We start from the raw sequence: 18,605 nt of genomic DNA, 5'->3' as shown, positions 1-18,605 counted from the left end.
AAAGGCAAAGATGTTTATTTGCTTTATGTTCAGCCAGATGTCGTAAACTGAAGTACGAAATGTGAACCTTGGGTGTAGAGCGATTTTTCATTACCTTGATTACCATCTAAACACTTTGGAAATCAGTCAATTATAATTGATAAAACGGCCGATTAAGTACGCAGGAATATTAAGGTATTCAATGATATCTCCCAAGATCCTTTGATAAACGCAGAAGCAGAGCTACAGAATTGATGGTTTCTATAACGTGACGCGCTACATTATGACGATGGGTTAACAACATTCCTTCGCGGGCTTCGCGACAACGTTTCTAAAAAATTACAAAATGCATAAGTATAACTGTATAGCGCTCCACCAGTATTTATGAACCATCCAGACATATTTCCATACATCACGGAGAATAATTAGCTTAAGCTGTATAGAATAGGTTTTAACGTGGGCAAACAGTCAATGTTTTAATACATCTCATTTCATTTCAATTTGTGATACATACTTTATATATCATATACTTTGAACAGTAATGAGATGGAGGTCTTCAAGTCATTAAGGACTGAAAATTCTTGACCAAATCGCCCTTCTGCTTTACTTTTTCAAGTGCTTTGAAGACTTGTTCATTCACTCGGTATCCGACGCTATCCAAGGCCCCCCTTGACTCAGAAGTTCTAAGGGAGCCTAAACCATCTGCGCTATACGCGTTGAACACATCCTGTAAATAGTCACAATAATCTCAATCCCGTTTAGAGAAAACTGCAAAGTACTACGTGAGGTTATGTAGTGATGCGGAAATCACAAATTCTTACTCTCCACTTGCGGATGTTCATCCGTAGTGCTTCATAGTTTATAAGCCCTTCAAAGACTATCAAAAGTTGCGAAATATTTTGCTGCATGTCATTCGAAATGATATAAAATCGGTGAAACTAATTCAAACAGGATGTCGGAACATAAAATTATTCAGCCGATGGTTCAAACATACAGCTATAGAGTTCATCAAAAATGAGTTGAAGTTTGAGAGGATGGGGGTTGAACGCGTTTGAATGAATGGTTGACACGTCGAAGAACTCCATGATTCACGAGATTAAATAATCAGCAGCTGATATTAGAATTCAGAGAATCTCGCTATATCGTTCTCCCCTTCTGCTCAGATGGTGGATTTCGTGAGACCAAGTCTTAGGCTCGAGTGCCTCGTTGGGTATAGAGTATCGATCATTGTCTGGTCATTGCGTCCGTACAATTTATTTTAGAGTGCTTACCTGCTCATGGAGTTCGTCATCGACTTTTAATAGCACAATCGAGTAAATGAAGTACGCGGTTCTTTTCGTCTGAAATAAGAAAACTCCACGAATGCATACTATCACCAAATAGTTTCACAAAATAATGCACTATCGTACTCTTCACTCGATGGAAACTATGCTTAAACGTTTCGCCACCATTTCAATGAAATCTCGAGGACAGTGAGGTGAAAAGTAGTGTCTGAAGTCTACGTTAGGAGTGAAAAATTTCAATGAAAGAGTTCAGTGCACGAGTTGACGTTAATTCGAATTCGATGAGTGACGATATCTGGAGTAAAATTATTTCTATTCGCACAATTTCTTATCGTTAGTGACAAATTGGAGCTTTGGACAAAACCAACTTTGCTTCAGGCTTGAAATTGTTTAACGTCTCATTGGTTTGTTGGGAAATAGATATTTGGACTGGATATTCAGAAGGTCTTTGTAGAGTTCCGGAATGTAATTTTATTTCAATGTCGTATGTACACAATCCGTAACCACTTTAAAATGTAATTAGTTTACCAGTTCGGAAAAATATTAGACTGAAAAAATAGAATGTAATACACTATAGATATCGATCAAGGGTTATGTGAGGTGAAATATTGTTGACGGTGCAACTAACAGTGTGATGGTTGGGACTCAACTAGGCCTGTACTTCGGTAAGAAGAGGTTGAAAAAGGTTCATTCGGAAGACCGAGTAGTTTCAACTCTCGCAAGGTTTGACTATCCGTCGCAACCAGATTTTACCACAACTTAAACGACGACTTGGGATATATCTGGAAGCAAATATAAAAATATTGAGATATAACCAGAAATGCCTCCATCCGAATATTTCAACGGCGTATTGGATTGGTGAGATGCTGAGTTTATTTCGTTCGAGACGTTTGAGCTGCCGTGAATGAAATTAAGCCAAGCAATGATTCATAATTTCGAGGATTGCTCGTGAAATTAGAATGTTTATGAACACGAAAACGTCGACATCTTACACGTCTTCCAATTTCAACTCAACTTCTTCGAAGCTTGAATCGGAAGACACAGGGCTAGGCATGATGTTGAAATTAGTAGTTGGGATCCTGCGAATTCCCAACCGCAAATGCAAATAGTCAGCAGTATCTTTGTTTGCGAGAAACAATGCACGAATACAGATAATTGAATCTATTGGAATCTGAAAGCTAGTTCGAATGAATATGAAGCTCTTATACTCGTCGTACGACAAAATAAAATTTAAGTAAACCTGTTCTAAGGACCACCCCAATACTCACGTAATAAATCTAAGAACGCAAATTTATACTGTAATTGAAACAGCAGCACCTTTTGATGTGGAACAGAAATTTTCAAACGTTCTCACGGATCCCGTACCACATATATGTATTGCAAGTATTGTAGATTGTAATCAGATGTCCGACTTATCTGATTGCGGAAACCACAAAATCATTATTGTTACCTTCACTTTCGTGCCTATAAGGACTAATTAATATTTTTAGTTTATATTGGAAAATTTATTTTCAGATAAATCTGACTTAATCCGGTCTTTGGCACCGATTATTTCTAATTCTACTGAGAACCTGCGATAAGTTTACGATTTCGTTACTGACGTGGAGAGATTAAGTCTCATCGTCTGCGTTTCCTACATACATCAGAATCTATAATAGCTCAATAGCAATTATCATTTTGAATATTAATTGTTCGCCAATTTATTATTAATTACATGACAATAAATGACATGATTACATATCACTCCAAGTTGATTATCATATCTTCTGAACAATTATAAACTGTGGTGGAGCTTTGAACTGCAAGCTCAAGTCGTATAACTGACGGAAAAATTGGAGCTAGTGACACGCCCTGGACTGCTCACAGCTGTAGGACTCATTTGTATTAGGATTATCAGATACGTTGCTATAGACCCCAGCATCTGTAACCACGTAAAATGAAAATTAAATCTTAATATTGAAGTTTTTTTTTCCATTTCTCTCGACCTTATCCAATTCTGTGAGACTAGGTACTCGGTGTCAATAAAATATTGTCAATCACTTAACGTTTTGACCCTTTTAAGGGGGGCCTTCTCAGAACTCACCTATATATTTAAAAAGCCAGAGGGTTGAACAAATTTTTTAACATCTATTACTTAAATCCAATACATGAAAAAACATCAAAACACACATTTTGATCCCAGTCCCATGAGATTTGATGGTGAAATGACGAAATGACAGCTGATCTGGTTTTCAATTACGAAGAACACCGAAATCTCATTCTCTCAGTTCTCTCTCAGTACTTTCCATATAGTAGAAATCGGTCGCAATGAATATGTACTTAACTTATGTAATTAAACTTACTTACACTTTGAACAAAGTTGTAATCCAAAGTAAAAAACCCACAAGCATTCAACTGTACGGAATTCTGTATCATCTGTATTGAAAAGAGTTCAACCTATAAGGAGAAATTAAATATATTCTAATTATTCGCCGGTTTTGGTACCAACTATCAATATATCGACATTATTACTGTAACGGATGCACCTAAAGTAAATATCAACTTGTATTCTAAGCATTTCAAAGTATTATAGTAAGTAAAAACGATCGAACAACTCAAACATCTCGAATGTTTAATAATTTCAATTCTTATCAATTGAAGAGAATTGCGTACAATTTGACTTGATTGTTTCCCGCGTATCGACCCAATTTTAGAACTTTAAAATCCTCAAAAATTAAAATTGCTCACTTCGTTCTAGTTTGTTCGGGTTTTACACAGAAATTTCTCATTCCACAAAAGAAAACATTTTCAATTGAAATGAAAATTTACTACAACTCAGAATTGTTGCTTCTTTTTTGTACACTTGTGCATAGAAATATTGATCATCAAATGTCATCATTGCGTGTATTCATTAGACTTGAGTGTTTACCTGCTTTTGAAATTCGTGATGCACTTGGGGTGATAAAATTTCGTAAACAAAGTCTCCGGTTCTTTGTATCTGAAATAAGATAAATCTCTATACTATTACCGATAACTTACACGCTTTATCTCATGATCATTCACTTTCAACACATAAACTCTGTTTGTAAAACAAATTCAAAATTTCAATGACCAGTGTCAAAGCTTCAAGAAAGCCTCGCATTGCAATTCACCTCAAACATCATCAATACAGAACTTGTATGAATAAAACTAAGAATAGATCTCCCCGTTACTGCGGCGACGAATTATTCCACATACCTCATCCCTGGTTGTCCAGCAGGAGTGACTGATAACAAGAACCCTCGAGATATAAATCCAACTCCAGAAAGCCGCTGAGATCAAGTTTGCGTTAGCGACATGGGTGAAACCCACGATCAAGATAGCCCCAAAAATAATATACAACATTCCGATGATAACAACAAAAGATATTCCCATGGATACGAGATTTTGTAATCCAAAGGCGGAGTTTACCTCACGAGTCAATTTGCAAAGCTCCCAATGAGCCTTCCTGAGGAAAATTTCCCACTTCAGATTATACAATCAAAAAATTACTGCCGTGTAATCGAAAAATAAAATTCATTGGGATGTAACACCCTGTGTTTAAAAATCTACGACAATTATCATTCATTTAGTAACTTACTGAATTTCACGCAACAAATACGATGCTCTCCTACTAAAACCTTCTGCTGCGATAGCGTTGATTTCGTACATTTTCATCGCTTTTTCACTGTTCTGAGAAACCTGTAATCCTGTCTTCTTGTTACAAAGACCTGAAAGCTCTTGCACCAATTCTCTCAAAACTCTGTTCAGACGTCGAAATTTCTCTTGAAGATATCTACAGAGTATACTAATTGATCATTAGATAAATCTGAGAGAAATTTCTGCATTCATTCTTACCGTAAGCTGATATAGAAGTTCAAGTCCATCAAAAGGATCACGAGCACTGGATAATGAACAGCCATTGTCATGCTTAGAGCATAGATCAGAGATCCAGACCGTTTCGGTGTCTGTGACATAAAGTCATAAATTGCCAACGCAAAAGTGACTAAAAAAATGACGATAACTTTTACAGTAAAGCGAGTGTCGACTTCTCTGTACTTCTTTTCACTTCCAAAAACAATTCGAAAAGTATCGTCCAAGATGGACATTTGCTGCATATATTTGACCATCGCCTGCAAACCACGGTAGTAATAATCAACTTGTAAGTTTGTTAGTCATTATATAGTTATTGAAACATTCACAAATTGTGAATTTCTCGATGATTAAAACCAATTGCTAGTGGTTTAGAGACTACAAATTCATTTTTCGGTAATCATCGAACTAAGGATCAAACAGATACAACCAAAAAAGGTCAATAATTGGGACAGGGTCAATTACTGGTACACTCACCACAACATGAATCGATCATCACATTAGCAATTACCTTTCTCTGAAACCAGCATAAGAATGGTGAAACCAGTGTGACGAAAAAGTTGACGAATGTAATGATGTGAAACGTCATCACAGCCGAGGTTGTAACGCCATCATTATAGGAATCTAATGCAATCCTCATGCATGACACCCATATCGTTAACCAGTTTCCAAAGATCACAATAATCGTGTAGAGGTGCGTCAAAAATGTCGTACATTTGCTTCCATTGGGTTGGTTGTAACCAGTGAGACCTAGGATCCAGTTTATGTAACCAAGCTTTTTGACGGTATCTTGAAGGGTTTTTGGCTTCGAGAAGATCATCTTTTCACTTCAAAGGTCTTCCGATTCTCCGTCTTTGACTAAAAAGTAAAGGATTCCTATAATCCTTCTCACAGTTGGCCGTTTTCTATCCACTATTATGTCACCTTCGACTTGAGGAAGGCCGTTGCAAGTGATCCCTGCAAGTCTTTCACAGGAGAAATAATGGGGAGAGATATGTCGATGTTTCGTCATTTCCGTTACTAGTAACCATTTTGTAATCGATTGATAAAATTGGTGGAAAATGAAGGCCTGAGAGATTGTCCGTTCACCAAATTGTTCAAGATGTTCCGATAAAGGCGAATAACACGGGGCCGAATAGCTCATTCGCTATATCGTAACCTCATTCGGGATTCACTGAAATTGAAGGACTTGTAATAGGATGTGAAGTTGTAAGCCGTTGCCGTGTAGTAATTATGAACAAATATAAAAAATTGACGCGACTATCATGCTTGCGATTGACTACCTTTTTCTGGAGCTTAAATCATAAAGGAGAAATTAGCGTCATGTAACAATTAGTGTGTCACCGCTTTTGAAATTATACACAGAGGAAAAGGAATTCTTGAAACATCAAAATAGATTTTGTTGGAGTCCATTCACTTGAATCTTTTATTCCTTATTCGTTTCAAATACGATGACTTCAATTCAACAATTTCGATTTGTTTAGTTTGTCAAAATGATATCAAGCGAATTCCTCGATTCAATAAAATGAATAATCAAAAAATATGAATTAGAACAGTACTTTCTGATACAGTAATTTCATATTTTTAAAACAAAACGATTGAGGTACATTTGAACAAATTTTTAGTCAGTTCAATAACACATTTTCTTGATAAAAATTTAAATTTCGTAAGGAACTCGCGCCGTGTTATCTTGAATAAATTGATAGTTAGCATACTCATACAACAGTCCTTGGTTCTGACTATCAAAAGAAGAACTGCTCTACTTCAGACGGACTTTTTTCGACCCCAATGTAAAAGATAATTCATTTTTCATTGAATCAAATCTTATAGACTGCACTTATATCACATCTTCATACTCTTGATGCGCTTGTTCTGATAATTTCAGTTTTGAATTATATAAACAATAAAACTTTAATAAGAAATATTCTGGAATATTGCGTTTCTCATTACAAATGCAATGTTTTGCAATCCTAAATTTGAACCTTGTACGTACGATTATTTTCCCTCATCTTGGCTGTTAACTTTCTACGTTGTATTCGACGATTGTAATCAGGGCTCACTGAATTATTAAGGGATTCGTCCAATAATTTTCGAAAAACTTCGATAAAGGTAATGCACAATGAAGAACCTTCCTGGAGGTTATAGGTCCTGTTGACGTATTTGTCCAGATAACATTATTCGTTATACAATAAATTATCATTCATTCACCGTCACGTGCCCAATTATTACTCCTGATATGAAAATAATAATTTCTGCGCGTACTTATCGCATACAACAATGATTACAAATCCCTTATATTTCACACTTTGAGTTCACTTGATTGAATGCTCTAGTAATTTGTCTCAAATTTAAACGCGTTTGAAAGTTCTCTCAAAAAACCTATCAACACTCTAATGTCGATCGGTTAGAAATATTAACATTCCGTAAAAAACGTGATTAGAGATTCCCAAAATTCCGTTTTCTGTTTAAATCTCAGAAAAGTAATGGTCCTTGAAAAAATATATGAGAGCTACAAGGTCACTCGGGAGATGTATAAAAATTCGAGCAAGCTAAATGAACACTTCGGTAAAAATCACCACTCTTCTCACAGTTAATTGTAAATCGGATTTTTGCAGATTTCTTTCGATAAAAACTTCTTTCAAACGTTTGTGAACTGGTGCTTTCTAGAATACGGTAAAAAAATTGATGAAAAGCTTAGTTGTTCACGCTATCACCATTTGGTCCAAATATTTGATTTCCAGGTTTTCAGATTTCCGTTGCGGATGGTAGCACTTTGATTGTCTAGCGTCAAGCTGGTATTGAAAAACTAAACCCATTTATAGTCTTCTATCAATCTCTATTTCCCAGTACAACATTTTCAATACTCACGACTACTAATAATTATTTTTACATATTACGGAGATTAAATCAAGGTATTTTTGTATGTAAAACATTTATTACTTTCTATTGAATTTATTACTTATCCTTATGTTAGCAGTAAAATATATTTTGCACTTCAAATTTGAACATCATGCCTTACTGAATTTTGTCAGAAACAAATGAAAATAGCAAAATCTGATGCCTCTGCAGCGAAAATCACGCCGTAAGGATCTTGAATATTCAACTCATTTGGATCATGATTACCAGGTACGTTGTCACGGATCCAATCACCTGTCATTCAGAGCAAACAATACACATAGAAATAGACACGAGTGTACGAAACCGTGAAAAAATTCAATCACCTGTTGGATGAAGGAATGGTCCAAGGTTAGTATTCCGTAAACGTTAAAGCTAACCGGATTTTTAAGCATCTGTAGAGAAAAGTCTCTGATCTGCAAAAGAACGACAATATTCAATATGGAGTTCTTGGCATAAGATTCGATTAGAATCGATCACGTCGAGCAAAATATCAACGGTACCTCTTTTTGAAGTTCAGTATCCACTTTTCTCCCGAGAAGGTCATAAATTACTTGCCCAGTTCTCTGAATCTGGAATAACAATAATCTAGGATATCGAAGCTCAAGATTCACAGACACAAAAGTAATTAATGAATATTTAAATTAGTTATCACCTCTCTGGTAACCTTATAGCAGGCGTGACAGATAACCCAAATTTTATACCCGTAAATCAGGGTCCATGCAATCGGGGAGATTATCTCTTGAAACTTATCGTAATTAAAACTCTTCCACGACAAAGTACCGTAAATAGTATACGACAATCCGGTGATCATGACCAATGAATCAACCAAAGAAAAGAGATTCTGTAGTCCAAAGGCTGTGTTCAACTTCTTAGTCAGCTTGGTGAGAGTCAAGTGAGTTTTTCTAACGAACGAATTTGAAGAATGATGAATTACAATAAGTCAGGAATTATTACCCCATCATAAGATCGAAATACGTTATCACGATATGCAACACAAATGGCGCCATGCTCACCGAATTCTTTGTAGCAAGTAGTACTTGTCTTTGACAAAGCTTGTGGCTACAATATTTTCAACTTCAGGTGCTAATTTCGTTGGCATAAAATCTCGAGAATACATCTGCAACCCTGGTCTCTTGCTAGTGTTGGCACAGTTAGATTCTATTGCTAATTTCAATATACCGCTGTTCAAGTCTTCGAATTGCTTTTCCAAGTATCTGGAATCCGAGATGATCGGACATTTAGAATTCACACAATTAAGGCCATTTGGAGAGGATTCATCGTCTTACCTTATGAAGGTACAGAAATTTATGTCTAAAATAAGTGTAAGGAGTATCGGATGATGTAGAGTCGCCAGAGTGCCCCATATTGATTGTATCGATTGGTTATCCACCATACCCCATATCCGCGTCCATGCAATGTCACAAATGCACACTCCGAAGACGAATAGAGAAATGCTGATAAGTTCAACCAGTAGATTGATATACCGTTTTGTGTATTTATTCCGAGATTCAAGAATAGTTTCGAAGGAGTTATCTATTATCATCATTTCTTCGAAAGAGCTAGTCAACTTCTGCAAAATCATGTCAGTACATCAATTATCGTTAATTAATGAACTAGATCCCTCAATCATAGTCTTTAGTCTAAAGCCTACTTAATTATTGTTATCCAGCAAGTCTGTATTTTAAAAAATATGTTTGTCCTTTAACGCAAAAATACCCTCTTCAAATATTTTGCACAGATCCACGAGAATATGATAATTAAAGATGACGTACTGGATAACTTTGAATGGTTTATATAAAATTCACGTGGAATAATTACACTACTTCGACAGTGATTAAAATAATATAATAGTGCAAGCCTACTACCTTTCTTCGAAGCCATACTGTGATTGGAGTCATCACGGTAAAAGACGAGTTTGTATAAACAAGGGCTTTATACATTATAAGAGCCGTTGGCGAGGTGTTTCCAGCATCTGAAGTCTTTGCTATTTGTGCAAAGCCAATATAAGTTCCAAGCCATATTCCAATATTGATAGCAACTGTGTAAAATGTCATGAAAAATAATGCAACACGAGATTGGTTCTCTTGCCGATAGACACCTAATCCCAGGAAGCAATTGAACTTAACGAGCAGATCTATCGCGTCGTAAAAGGTTTTTGGCTTTGATGAAAACATGTCGCAGTTTCGATTCCCTTAAACCAATTATTCCTCCCTTTTTTTTTTAATTTCTATGTCACAACTTTTTCTACTTCCTTGAACATCGCACTGCTATATACTAGCTTTCAAAAACGAAGAGGTTGCCAAACAGTCGGTACGGTAATGTAACCGAGGTGATCTCGAAACGTTTGATTCAGGCACATCAGTGAACTTAAACAGTCATTCATAATTATCTTCGTAACGCAACTGGGAGCGATATAAATCAACACGGTTGTTAAAAAAAAATAAGTTAGACCCGTTACTGATGTGTACTTTATTTTTTCTGAGATGCAATTAGATAAGGTAAAAATCAATTATTAGTCGTAGATATGCATAGGTAACACCCTAATTGCCATTATTATTCAATAATTACCCACTACAAAATTAGCTCGTGGCAGTTTGATTGATAATGAAATAATATAATAATAATTCCAAGTGTTAGATGGTAAGATTACATATGCGGTTGAAATTTCAATGGTATCATAACAAATGCAAGACGAAAAGCTTCAGCCATTTTAACTGGATCGTAAGAAGTCGAGTTCAAATTTTTTTTTTAAAATTAGCAATTTACTTTTTTCCTCCATATCATGAAACTTCAACACCATTCAAGATGGAAACCCTACAAACAGTTCAAGCAACGGAAGTTTGTGTCAATACTTTCTATAGCAGCAATACGGACATCAACTTCGTAGAAATTTACCTCTAGTTCATGTATACAAATGTAATATTTTCTGAGAGTACCCTAGGCCAAGAATTGGAATGACGACGATTTCGAATTTTAAAAAGGGTTACAGAATTAAGAAATTTTTAGTTTGTGATTTATAATGTTCTTACTGTATACTATTGCATCGAAAACTATCGGTATCCTAATTTCTAGGAAAATAATATAAAATATCATTGATAAAAATTTACCTTTGATTTATATAACTTAAATTAAATTGGTCTGAGGAATGTTTCTACGTTAGCGGCCAACGTAGCAGTCCTATGTTTACCGCCCGAGCGAACTCATTCGTTCTCTTCCTATATTAAAAAAACAAATGAACGGAATGGATTGAAATTTCGAAAATGCATCGCTTTTTTTGAGGAAGGTTACTCATATCCCGAAAATCGTCCAAAAAATGTGTGGCTTTTTGACACGTGTCGCTATTGCCACATTTCCCACATGTCAGTGGCACAAAAAGTGCATATAAGCGCATCAAGAAGTCACCTCGTTGGGCGCCCATCTTTGCGGATCATTTTTACCGCTTTAAACCGTCCTTCCGCAGATAAAAAAATACGTGTCTCTTAGTTTTCAATGTTTTACAACATACGTGAGTCTCAACGAAATCAGAGGGGGACACCAAACCAATGTTCCTTGTAAGTAAGTCATACTATTGTGTATTGAATAACGATTCTTTAATTTTGATATTGGTTGGAAGAATAGAAGATCTCAACCATCCACGATCAAAGGGGTATCAAAAAATAGAGTTTCAGACGTAGAGTATTATTGATTTTTTTCAAAATTTTCAAAGGATGTATTCATCTCAGAATTGGTATTATTTCATTTAAAGAAAATTGTTTGCTAAAAAAATTAGATTTTAATCATAAATGATCTGTCCATATAGTACTAGACATATAAAAAAATGTCGAGGTCAAACGTGGGCGATAATGGATGGAAAGCCCCATATATGTATAACACTCTCGAGTACAGATGCTGGTTGTGTCTACGGCATCGTTACCGACAGAAGCATTCCGTGTAAAGTGGGTTGCCTACAATGCGGCATTAGTCTACGCTCTTCCGGAAAACCTCTTTTAGGAGTTTTCTGAAAATTCTAATTGATGCTAATTGATACTTTCAATGGTTTAAATGATAACTATGGTAATACTCAGGTTCTGTAGAAGCATCTCACAACTTTAAAGTAAGTCTAGGTTTCAATTAGTCATACATACTTAGATCTGGGTAACTAAGAATTATCTAGTAACTTTTTGGTTTATCGCGAGATTCTCGTACTGAAGTTGAGCGTCGTTAGTTGGAGCTGTGAAATAGGAAGGAAAAAATTATAGTGGGTTGGAACGATGTTACAGAGGTATAATAATCAAGGTTGCATACCGATATTAGCTCGCAGTGCCGTCAACGATCTTTTATCTCTCTTGCGCTGCCGAGTTTGTGAGTAACTCTGCCTCTGTCCTAGGGAGTTTTTAGAACCCTCACCTAATATTGGAACATACTGAAAGTAAAGTGCAAGCGTCACCCTACTAGAAAGAGAAAGAAAATGAAAGGTTCCTATATGGAGCGGCTATGGGTGCGTTCCGACATTAGGTCTCGGTGCTGTCAACAATCTTTTATCTCCTTTGCGCTGTCGAGTTCATGACTCGCTCTGCCTCTGTCCTAGGGAATTTTAATCGCTGCCAGCTAATTTCGGAATGCACCCTATGCATGCGCCAGTAGAGCGGCAAACGTAGACGGCTTTCATTTTCTCTCTCTCTTTCTAGTTGGGCGACACTTTCAGATCCGCCTTCCCTCCTCTATCCTCATACCTCTATGCACTGGACCGTGTATTTGTCGATTGACAGATTGAATGGCTCCGCAGGAGGGCCATTATCTCCGAATAATATTATCTCTGGTTAGTCGTTAATTAATTCAATCGAATTCTACTGCACTCCGTCAGCTTTGAAGTGGTAAAAAAATCTTCACACAGTACTACTTCCAACTAAATATCAATGTGTTAAAACGCCTGGGAAACACTTGTTTCCGTGTACCGGTTACGCCCTTCTGGGTGTAGAAATTGTCGACTGATTAACTGATTAGTCATACTAATCAAGCGTTAAATCATCGTTCGAACCTTAGCACAAACAGACAAGTGTCAAACGCTGAACCCAAAATCGAATAAAATGGACAGCGAAGGACGGAAAGTAATCGTGTGTGATAATGGAACTGGGGTAAGGTTATGCACATGTATATATTTATTTTATACTACTAACGTACCTACTCTTCTTTGATTAATTGACCATATCATCGGTCAGTGAGTTCGCTTCACCTCGTGTACATTATCATTTTGCTATCGATTCACTTACAAATATTTTTTCAGTTTTATACTTTTCAACACGTCATCTAAATATCCACAAACTCTGTAGTGGCAATATTTGAGTCACAAGCAAACCCTTAATGAATTCAGAAAAAGCTACGCCATAGCTAAGATTAAAATTAATTTGTGAATGAGGAACAAAATTCAAATTACGTATTACAATTCCAATTATTATTTTTTTTAATCAGCGATCATTTCTGCCAAGTTTTTCAAGTCCGAGGTTAATATTGTTCATTTGCCTTAGATTACAATTCACGATTAGTTTCTAAGTGTAGTTGATTCATAAAACTTGAATTTTCAACTAAAGCTGAATTTGGTTGTATGACATTTCATTGATTTTAATCCTCACAATTTTCCATATGTACACCGAGATGTTCCATAATTGGATTTTTATTTTAGTTCGTCAAGTGCGGATATGCAGGCTCAAATTTTCCAGCACATATATTTCCCTCGATGGTTGGGCGGCCTATTATAAGAGCCGTTAACAAGATTGGTGACATCGAAGTTAAGGTATATTATCCAAAATAAGTTATATTCTGCTCTACAAATTCATATTCTTGAAAAATGAAATTTGAAGAATAATTATGTAAGGTATAAAAATCCATTTCAATCCTATCTCGAAAGAATTTATTACCAATATTTTTTATGCATTCAAAATTCAGCGCCCGTCTAAGAAAGAAATAATGAATAAGAAATGAATCTTGTGAATAGTTTAATTAAAGAACTGAAAATTTCAGGAGGAATTTTATGTCCGAGTAAGTTACTCCGCACAGTTACATGTGTCAGTGTGTCGTTGTTATTATTTTGCGTTCATTTTATGTTGATTAATGAATAATAATATCAGTAATAAGAAATTTCAGTTGTATAACGTGATTCGAGTGGTTCCTCTTTTCTTTATTCCTTTACCTTACATTGCTTTTGGCCATGGGAAATAACAGGGATAAAAAAATAGATTTCAAACATAACGTACAGAGGAAACGGACGCAACATTTATTGAAATTTATTTCTCCCACACTATGGAAACTCACACGTTTCAACTTCGACAGAAAAAACACTGACGTCAGTAAAATAAGTACAAATGGTTGCTGCTACCTTTCTCAATTATGAACAAAACTCTTTGAAAATGTTCCGTTAAAGCAAAGCCCTTAATTTAAACACGTACAGATTTTCAAGTTATATCTATCAACTTTTTAAAATCGATATTCATCCGTACGAAGAATGATTATACATTTCCTATGAAATTGTAGAAATTTACTTACATTTTTTTGATTTACGAATTTCCAAGTTTGCTACATAAGATTAAATATCAATACAACGTCAACAAATGCATAATATTATTGTTGTATTTGATCACAATTCATTGTTGCTTATTTTTTCATCGAATGTCAAGTTGAGATGTACGTATACTTGGAAAAAATAAAAATAAATGCTCAAGTTAAATTTGTTTCAATATGTAAACGTATATTACATGATCAGTCTATACATGTTTGTGTGTTATTTCCGCTCACATAGGATATGCCAGTAAGTTTGACGACGTGTTATAGTTATTCAATATCCTGAAAAAAAATCCACAGTTGTGTTATAACTTGTTTTGCATATAACAAATAAGCATAATTTCCATGGCGTTATTTTGTTCTATGCACTATTACATAAAATTCTGTAAACTGTATAGAATGGTAGTAATTTCAATATTCTTATGGAAATCAATACAAATGATGATAACTGCTAATACGTATGTATATATGTGTGTGTGCGTAGGAATGATTATTATACAATCACTAACAGCATGCAAGTCTTTCATCCAAAGCGCAGGGACTGAAATTCCTTTCAAATTATCCTGAAACTTGCATACGATGTCTGGTATGAAAATAATTGAAAAATGCAATGTGTTTAGTTACGCAATTTTACTACACAAAAGTAATTCCCTGCGCTCTTCATATGAACGAGAAATCGTTCAATTTGGAACAGTCACAAAACCTACATCCGTGATTGATTTTTTGTAGGACTTGATGGTAGGCGACGAAGCGAGTAAACTTCGCTCAATGCTCGAAGTTAGTTACCCTATGGAAAATGGAATTGTCAGGTGAGCTTTATCAAACGGAACAGTTTTCTATCTACAGTAACTCCTTCCCAAAAATCAGGTTAATCACAAGTCAATCTATTTGACAAAAAACACGATCTTTTCATAAAATTATATTGTGAGTATTCTCATTCCGAAAGGTAGAATCGCTGATCATCAAAAATACCAACCTCTAATTTTCATCAAATGCTGTAATTAATTATCTACAATGTTTAAATTGTTTATTCAAATTCCAGTAACGTTTTTTGTTTTATCTTACTATTTACTGTTCAGTTGAAAATACTTATGAATTAACTAGCTGCTGTTATTCCATAAATTCAGAATCAGTATAAAATAAAATCCTTATGTCAATTGTAAACAGTTTTTCAATTCTCTAGTGGATTTCAAATGAAAACCAGAAACTGCGAGAATTACGAAATAAAAAGCAAACCTGTCTTCACGTATATTGATTAGTTTTTTCAAACGGTATACAACACTTATTAAAAAATTTGTATGGGTTTTCTATTATCAGCATTCCTTTCTATTTCATTCCAAATTCCATTTATAACTAGAATACTGATAATTTTGTGAAAACATTTCTTTTTTCATGAATATGTAATTGTGTGTGGGGGGGGGGGCTTCATTCTGTGAGTTGCATTTGAACTGCCTGTATGATTTCAAAAGCATCAAGTTCAAAATTCAAAGTACTTAAATTAATAGGAATTGGGAAGACATGTGCCACGTATGGGATTACACGTTTGGCAAAGAAAAAATGAATATAAATCCAAAAGAGTGCAAAATATTATTGACAGAACCGCCAATGAATCCAACAAAAAATCGTGAGAAAATGATACAGGTAAGTAGGTTTTCCTTAAACTGACAATTATGGTATTGGAACTGTTAATCACAAGCGTTGATAATCAATAAATTCCTTTCATTCATGCAGGTGATGTTTGAAAAGTACGGATTCGATGGTACGTATATCGCTATTCAGGCTGTTCTCACGCTCTACGCACAAGGCTTGCTCAGCGGAGTAGTTGTGGACTCTGGAGACGGTGTGACCCACATTTGCCCAGTTTATGAAGAATTCGCCCTGCCCCATCTGACGCGAAGATTGGATATAGCTGGGCGTGATATTACTAGATATTTAATAAAACTGTTATTGTTGCGAGGCTATGCCTTCAATCACTCGGCTGATTTTGAGACCGTGCGAATGATGAAAGAGAAGCTGTGTTATATTGGTTACAATATTGAAACAGAGCAAAGGTTAGCCCTCGAGACAACGGTCCTCGTGGAACCTTACACAGTGAGAAATATTTCTTGATCTTTATTTCAACATCCTTTGGAATCTTAACAATAGGAACGCCAAGATCTACATGAGAAAAATTCCAGCTTCCAGATGGTCGAGTTATCAAAGTTGGCGGAGAACGATTTGAGGCACCCGAAGCTCTTTTCCAACCGCATCTAATCAATGTCGAAGGCCAAGGAATAGCAGAACTTGTTTTCAACACTATCCAAGCTGCAGACATTGATATTCGAAGCGAACTTTACAAGCATATTGTTCTTAGCGGGGGTAGCACCATGTATCCTGGACTTCCATCCCGGTTGGAACGTGAACTGAAACAACTCTACCTTGAACGAGTTCTCAAAAACGATATTGACAAATTATCGGTTGGTTTCAATCTATTTAAAATTCATTTACAATACCTTTCAATCTCGCGAGTTGTTTTTGTTTTAAATATATTATTCTCTTATTATTATTTCTTTTTTTTTTCCTCTCGTTGAATTGAAGCAAACATCACTTGGGTCAACGTTTCCAATCAATTGAACAGTTTTTTATGGCAATTTTGTTGCTTCATTGATCGTACCTTTATTTCAGAAATTTAAAATCAGGATTGAAGATCCTCCAAGACGCAAGGACATGGTGTTTATCGGTGGTGCAGTGTTGGCGGAAGTCATGAAAGACCGTGACTCCTTCTGGATAACGAAGGAAGAATATGAAGAAAAGGGTCTTGGCGTACTAAACAAATTGACTGCCCGTTCTAGTTAAAGAAATATTCAATTAGAATAAAATAACAAAACGAAATCTAAATCGCATGAGGTGATCATACGATAAAAATTTTCATAAACGACACAAAGTGAAGGACTTTTGTAACTGGAACTGGTTACAAAGTATCCCATTCCACCTTGAAAATGTGCTTGGATATTATTACACATCGTTTAAAATTACTTATTAATACTAACTGTGTATTTCGGCAATGAAAGGTTCAATAACATTTTTAAATTTTTGTCAAAAAATCGAATTTTCTTTTTTATCATTATTAAATATGCCAGATAGCGATAAAACTCTAAAGAGTGAACTAAGTTCGAGGGTATGATCCGTTATAAATAAAAGATATCATTCATATTATTGCAATTAGATATCAGTTCTATGTTATCAACGGTCAGTTTGATAAGCAGTATAATTTCATCGCATAGATATAGAAATTACGCAATGCCTAAACAGGGCTTTTCGTGTCAACTAAGCCACTTTTGCTCGTAAAACAAAAATTAACTGTCAAAAACTCAGTCTTCTTCTGGCACCTCAATGCTGTAGGTTACGGCAATACAGACAGACATGAATTTTTTTTTTTAATAGAAAATCATGTTAAAGATTTTATGAAGTGTATGAAAAAATCTCCATTTTGAAGGAAAAGATAGTGTTACAGTTGTCGAGTTAAAAAAAATCACTGACAAAAAGCAGTAAATTGTGTAGTAAATATTGATTATGTATGAATCATTCTAGAACTATGAACCGTACTTTCGACATATACTTAAAAATATTTCCAACCAGGTGCATTTATAAAATTCATAAAGTAAAGAAAGAAAGAAATAAAAATTTCATTTTTAGTGTATATTTTAGAAAATATCATTATTCTTATTAATCACACTACCATTATTCTCCAGATATCATTTCATTCTTGTACATATATAGCCTAGGCTAGGCGAGACAGTTTTGTATTTTGGATCAGAACTTCAGCAAAAATAAATTTATCTATTGTAAAAGATATTACCGCTGTATGTATATATTTATATATATATATATATATGTAGTGAAAAAATGTACATAATGTACGCATAAATATTGTAAATTCTATCGCTATTCGAAATAGGCAATTGTAAATCTGATGGACGTTGTCTCAAACCCATTGGATGAGATATCTGGGCGTCATAATTTACTACTAGATGGTCAAAACAAATGACATTTTTGCAACAA

General features: G+C 35.1%; 3 protein-coding genes across 5 annotated transcripts; 1 reads left to right on the top strand and 2 right to left on the bottom strand.

The window, feature by feature from the left end:
• Positions 1-1,696: 1,696 nt before the first annotated feature.
• Positions 1,697-10,226, bottom strand: LOC124414575. The gene is made up of 7 exons (XM_046895547.1): positions 9,893-10,226; positions 9,317-9,597; positions 9,044-9,244; positions 8,683-8,932; positions 8,531-8,599; positions 8,064-8,443; positions 1,697-1,708 (listed from the first exon to the last, which is right to left on the bottom strand). Exons 1-6 carry the CDS (start codon positions 10,202-10,204, stop codon positions 8,279-8,281), a joined length of 1,278 nt encoding a protein of 425 aa, XP_046751503.1. The 5' UTR covers positions 10,205-10,226; the 3' UTR covers positions 1,697-1,708; positions 8,064-8,278.
• On the bottom strand, positions 3,674-5,188 carry LOC124414572. Its single transcript, XM_046895545.1, has 4 exons — positions 5,118-5,188; positions 4,861-5,055; positions 4,171-4,239; positions 3,674-3,698 (listed from the first exon to the last, which is right to left on the bottom strand). Exons 1-4 carry the CDS (start codon positions 5,186-5,188, stop codon positions 3,674-3,676), a joined length of 360 nt encoding a protein of 119 aa, XP_046751501.1.
• A 2,529-nt stretch (positions 10,227-12,755) lies between the features above and the next one.
• On the top strand, positions 12,756-18,395 carry LOC124414564 (actin-related protein 2). Of its 3 annotated transcripts, none has more exons than XM_046895531.1 (8): positions 12,756-13,144; positions 13,690-13,800; positions 14,803-14,811; positions 15,294-15,373; positions 16,070-16,205; positions 16,296-16,655; positions 16,742-17,020; positions 17,229-18,395. In XM_046895531.1, exons 1-8 carry the CDS (start codon positions 13,097-13,099, stop codon positions 17,397-17,399), a joined length of 1,194 nt encoding a protein of 397 aa, XP_046751487.1. In that variant the 5' UTR covers positions 12,756-13,096; the 3' UTR covers positions 17,400-18,395. The 3 variants fall into 3 exon arrangements, with proteins under 3 accessions (XP_046751487.1, XP_046751486.1, XP_046751488.1); XM_046895530.1 differs by lacking the exon at positions 14,803-14,811 and adding an exon at positions 14,028-14,045; XM_046895532.1 differs by lacking the exon at positions 14,803-14,811.
• Positions 18,396-18,605: the final 210 nt, after the last annotated feature.

This window comes from Diprion similis, chromosome 14, assembly GCF_021155765.1.
Source record: "Diprion similis isolate iyDipSimi1 chromosome 14, iyDipSimi1.1, whole genome shotgun sequence".
Classification (NCBI taxonomy): domain Eukaryota; kingdom Metazoa; phylum Arthropoda; class Insecta; order Hymenoptera; family Diprionidae; genus Diprion; species Diprion similis.
The sequence above is the reverse complement of the archived record's forward strand: the minus strand, read 5'-3'. Positions and strand labels throughout refer to the sequence as shown.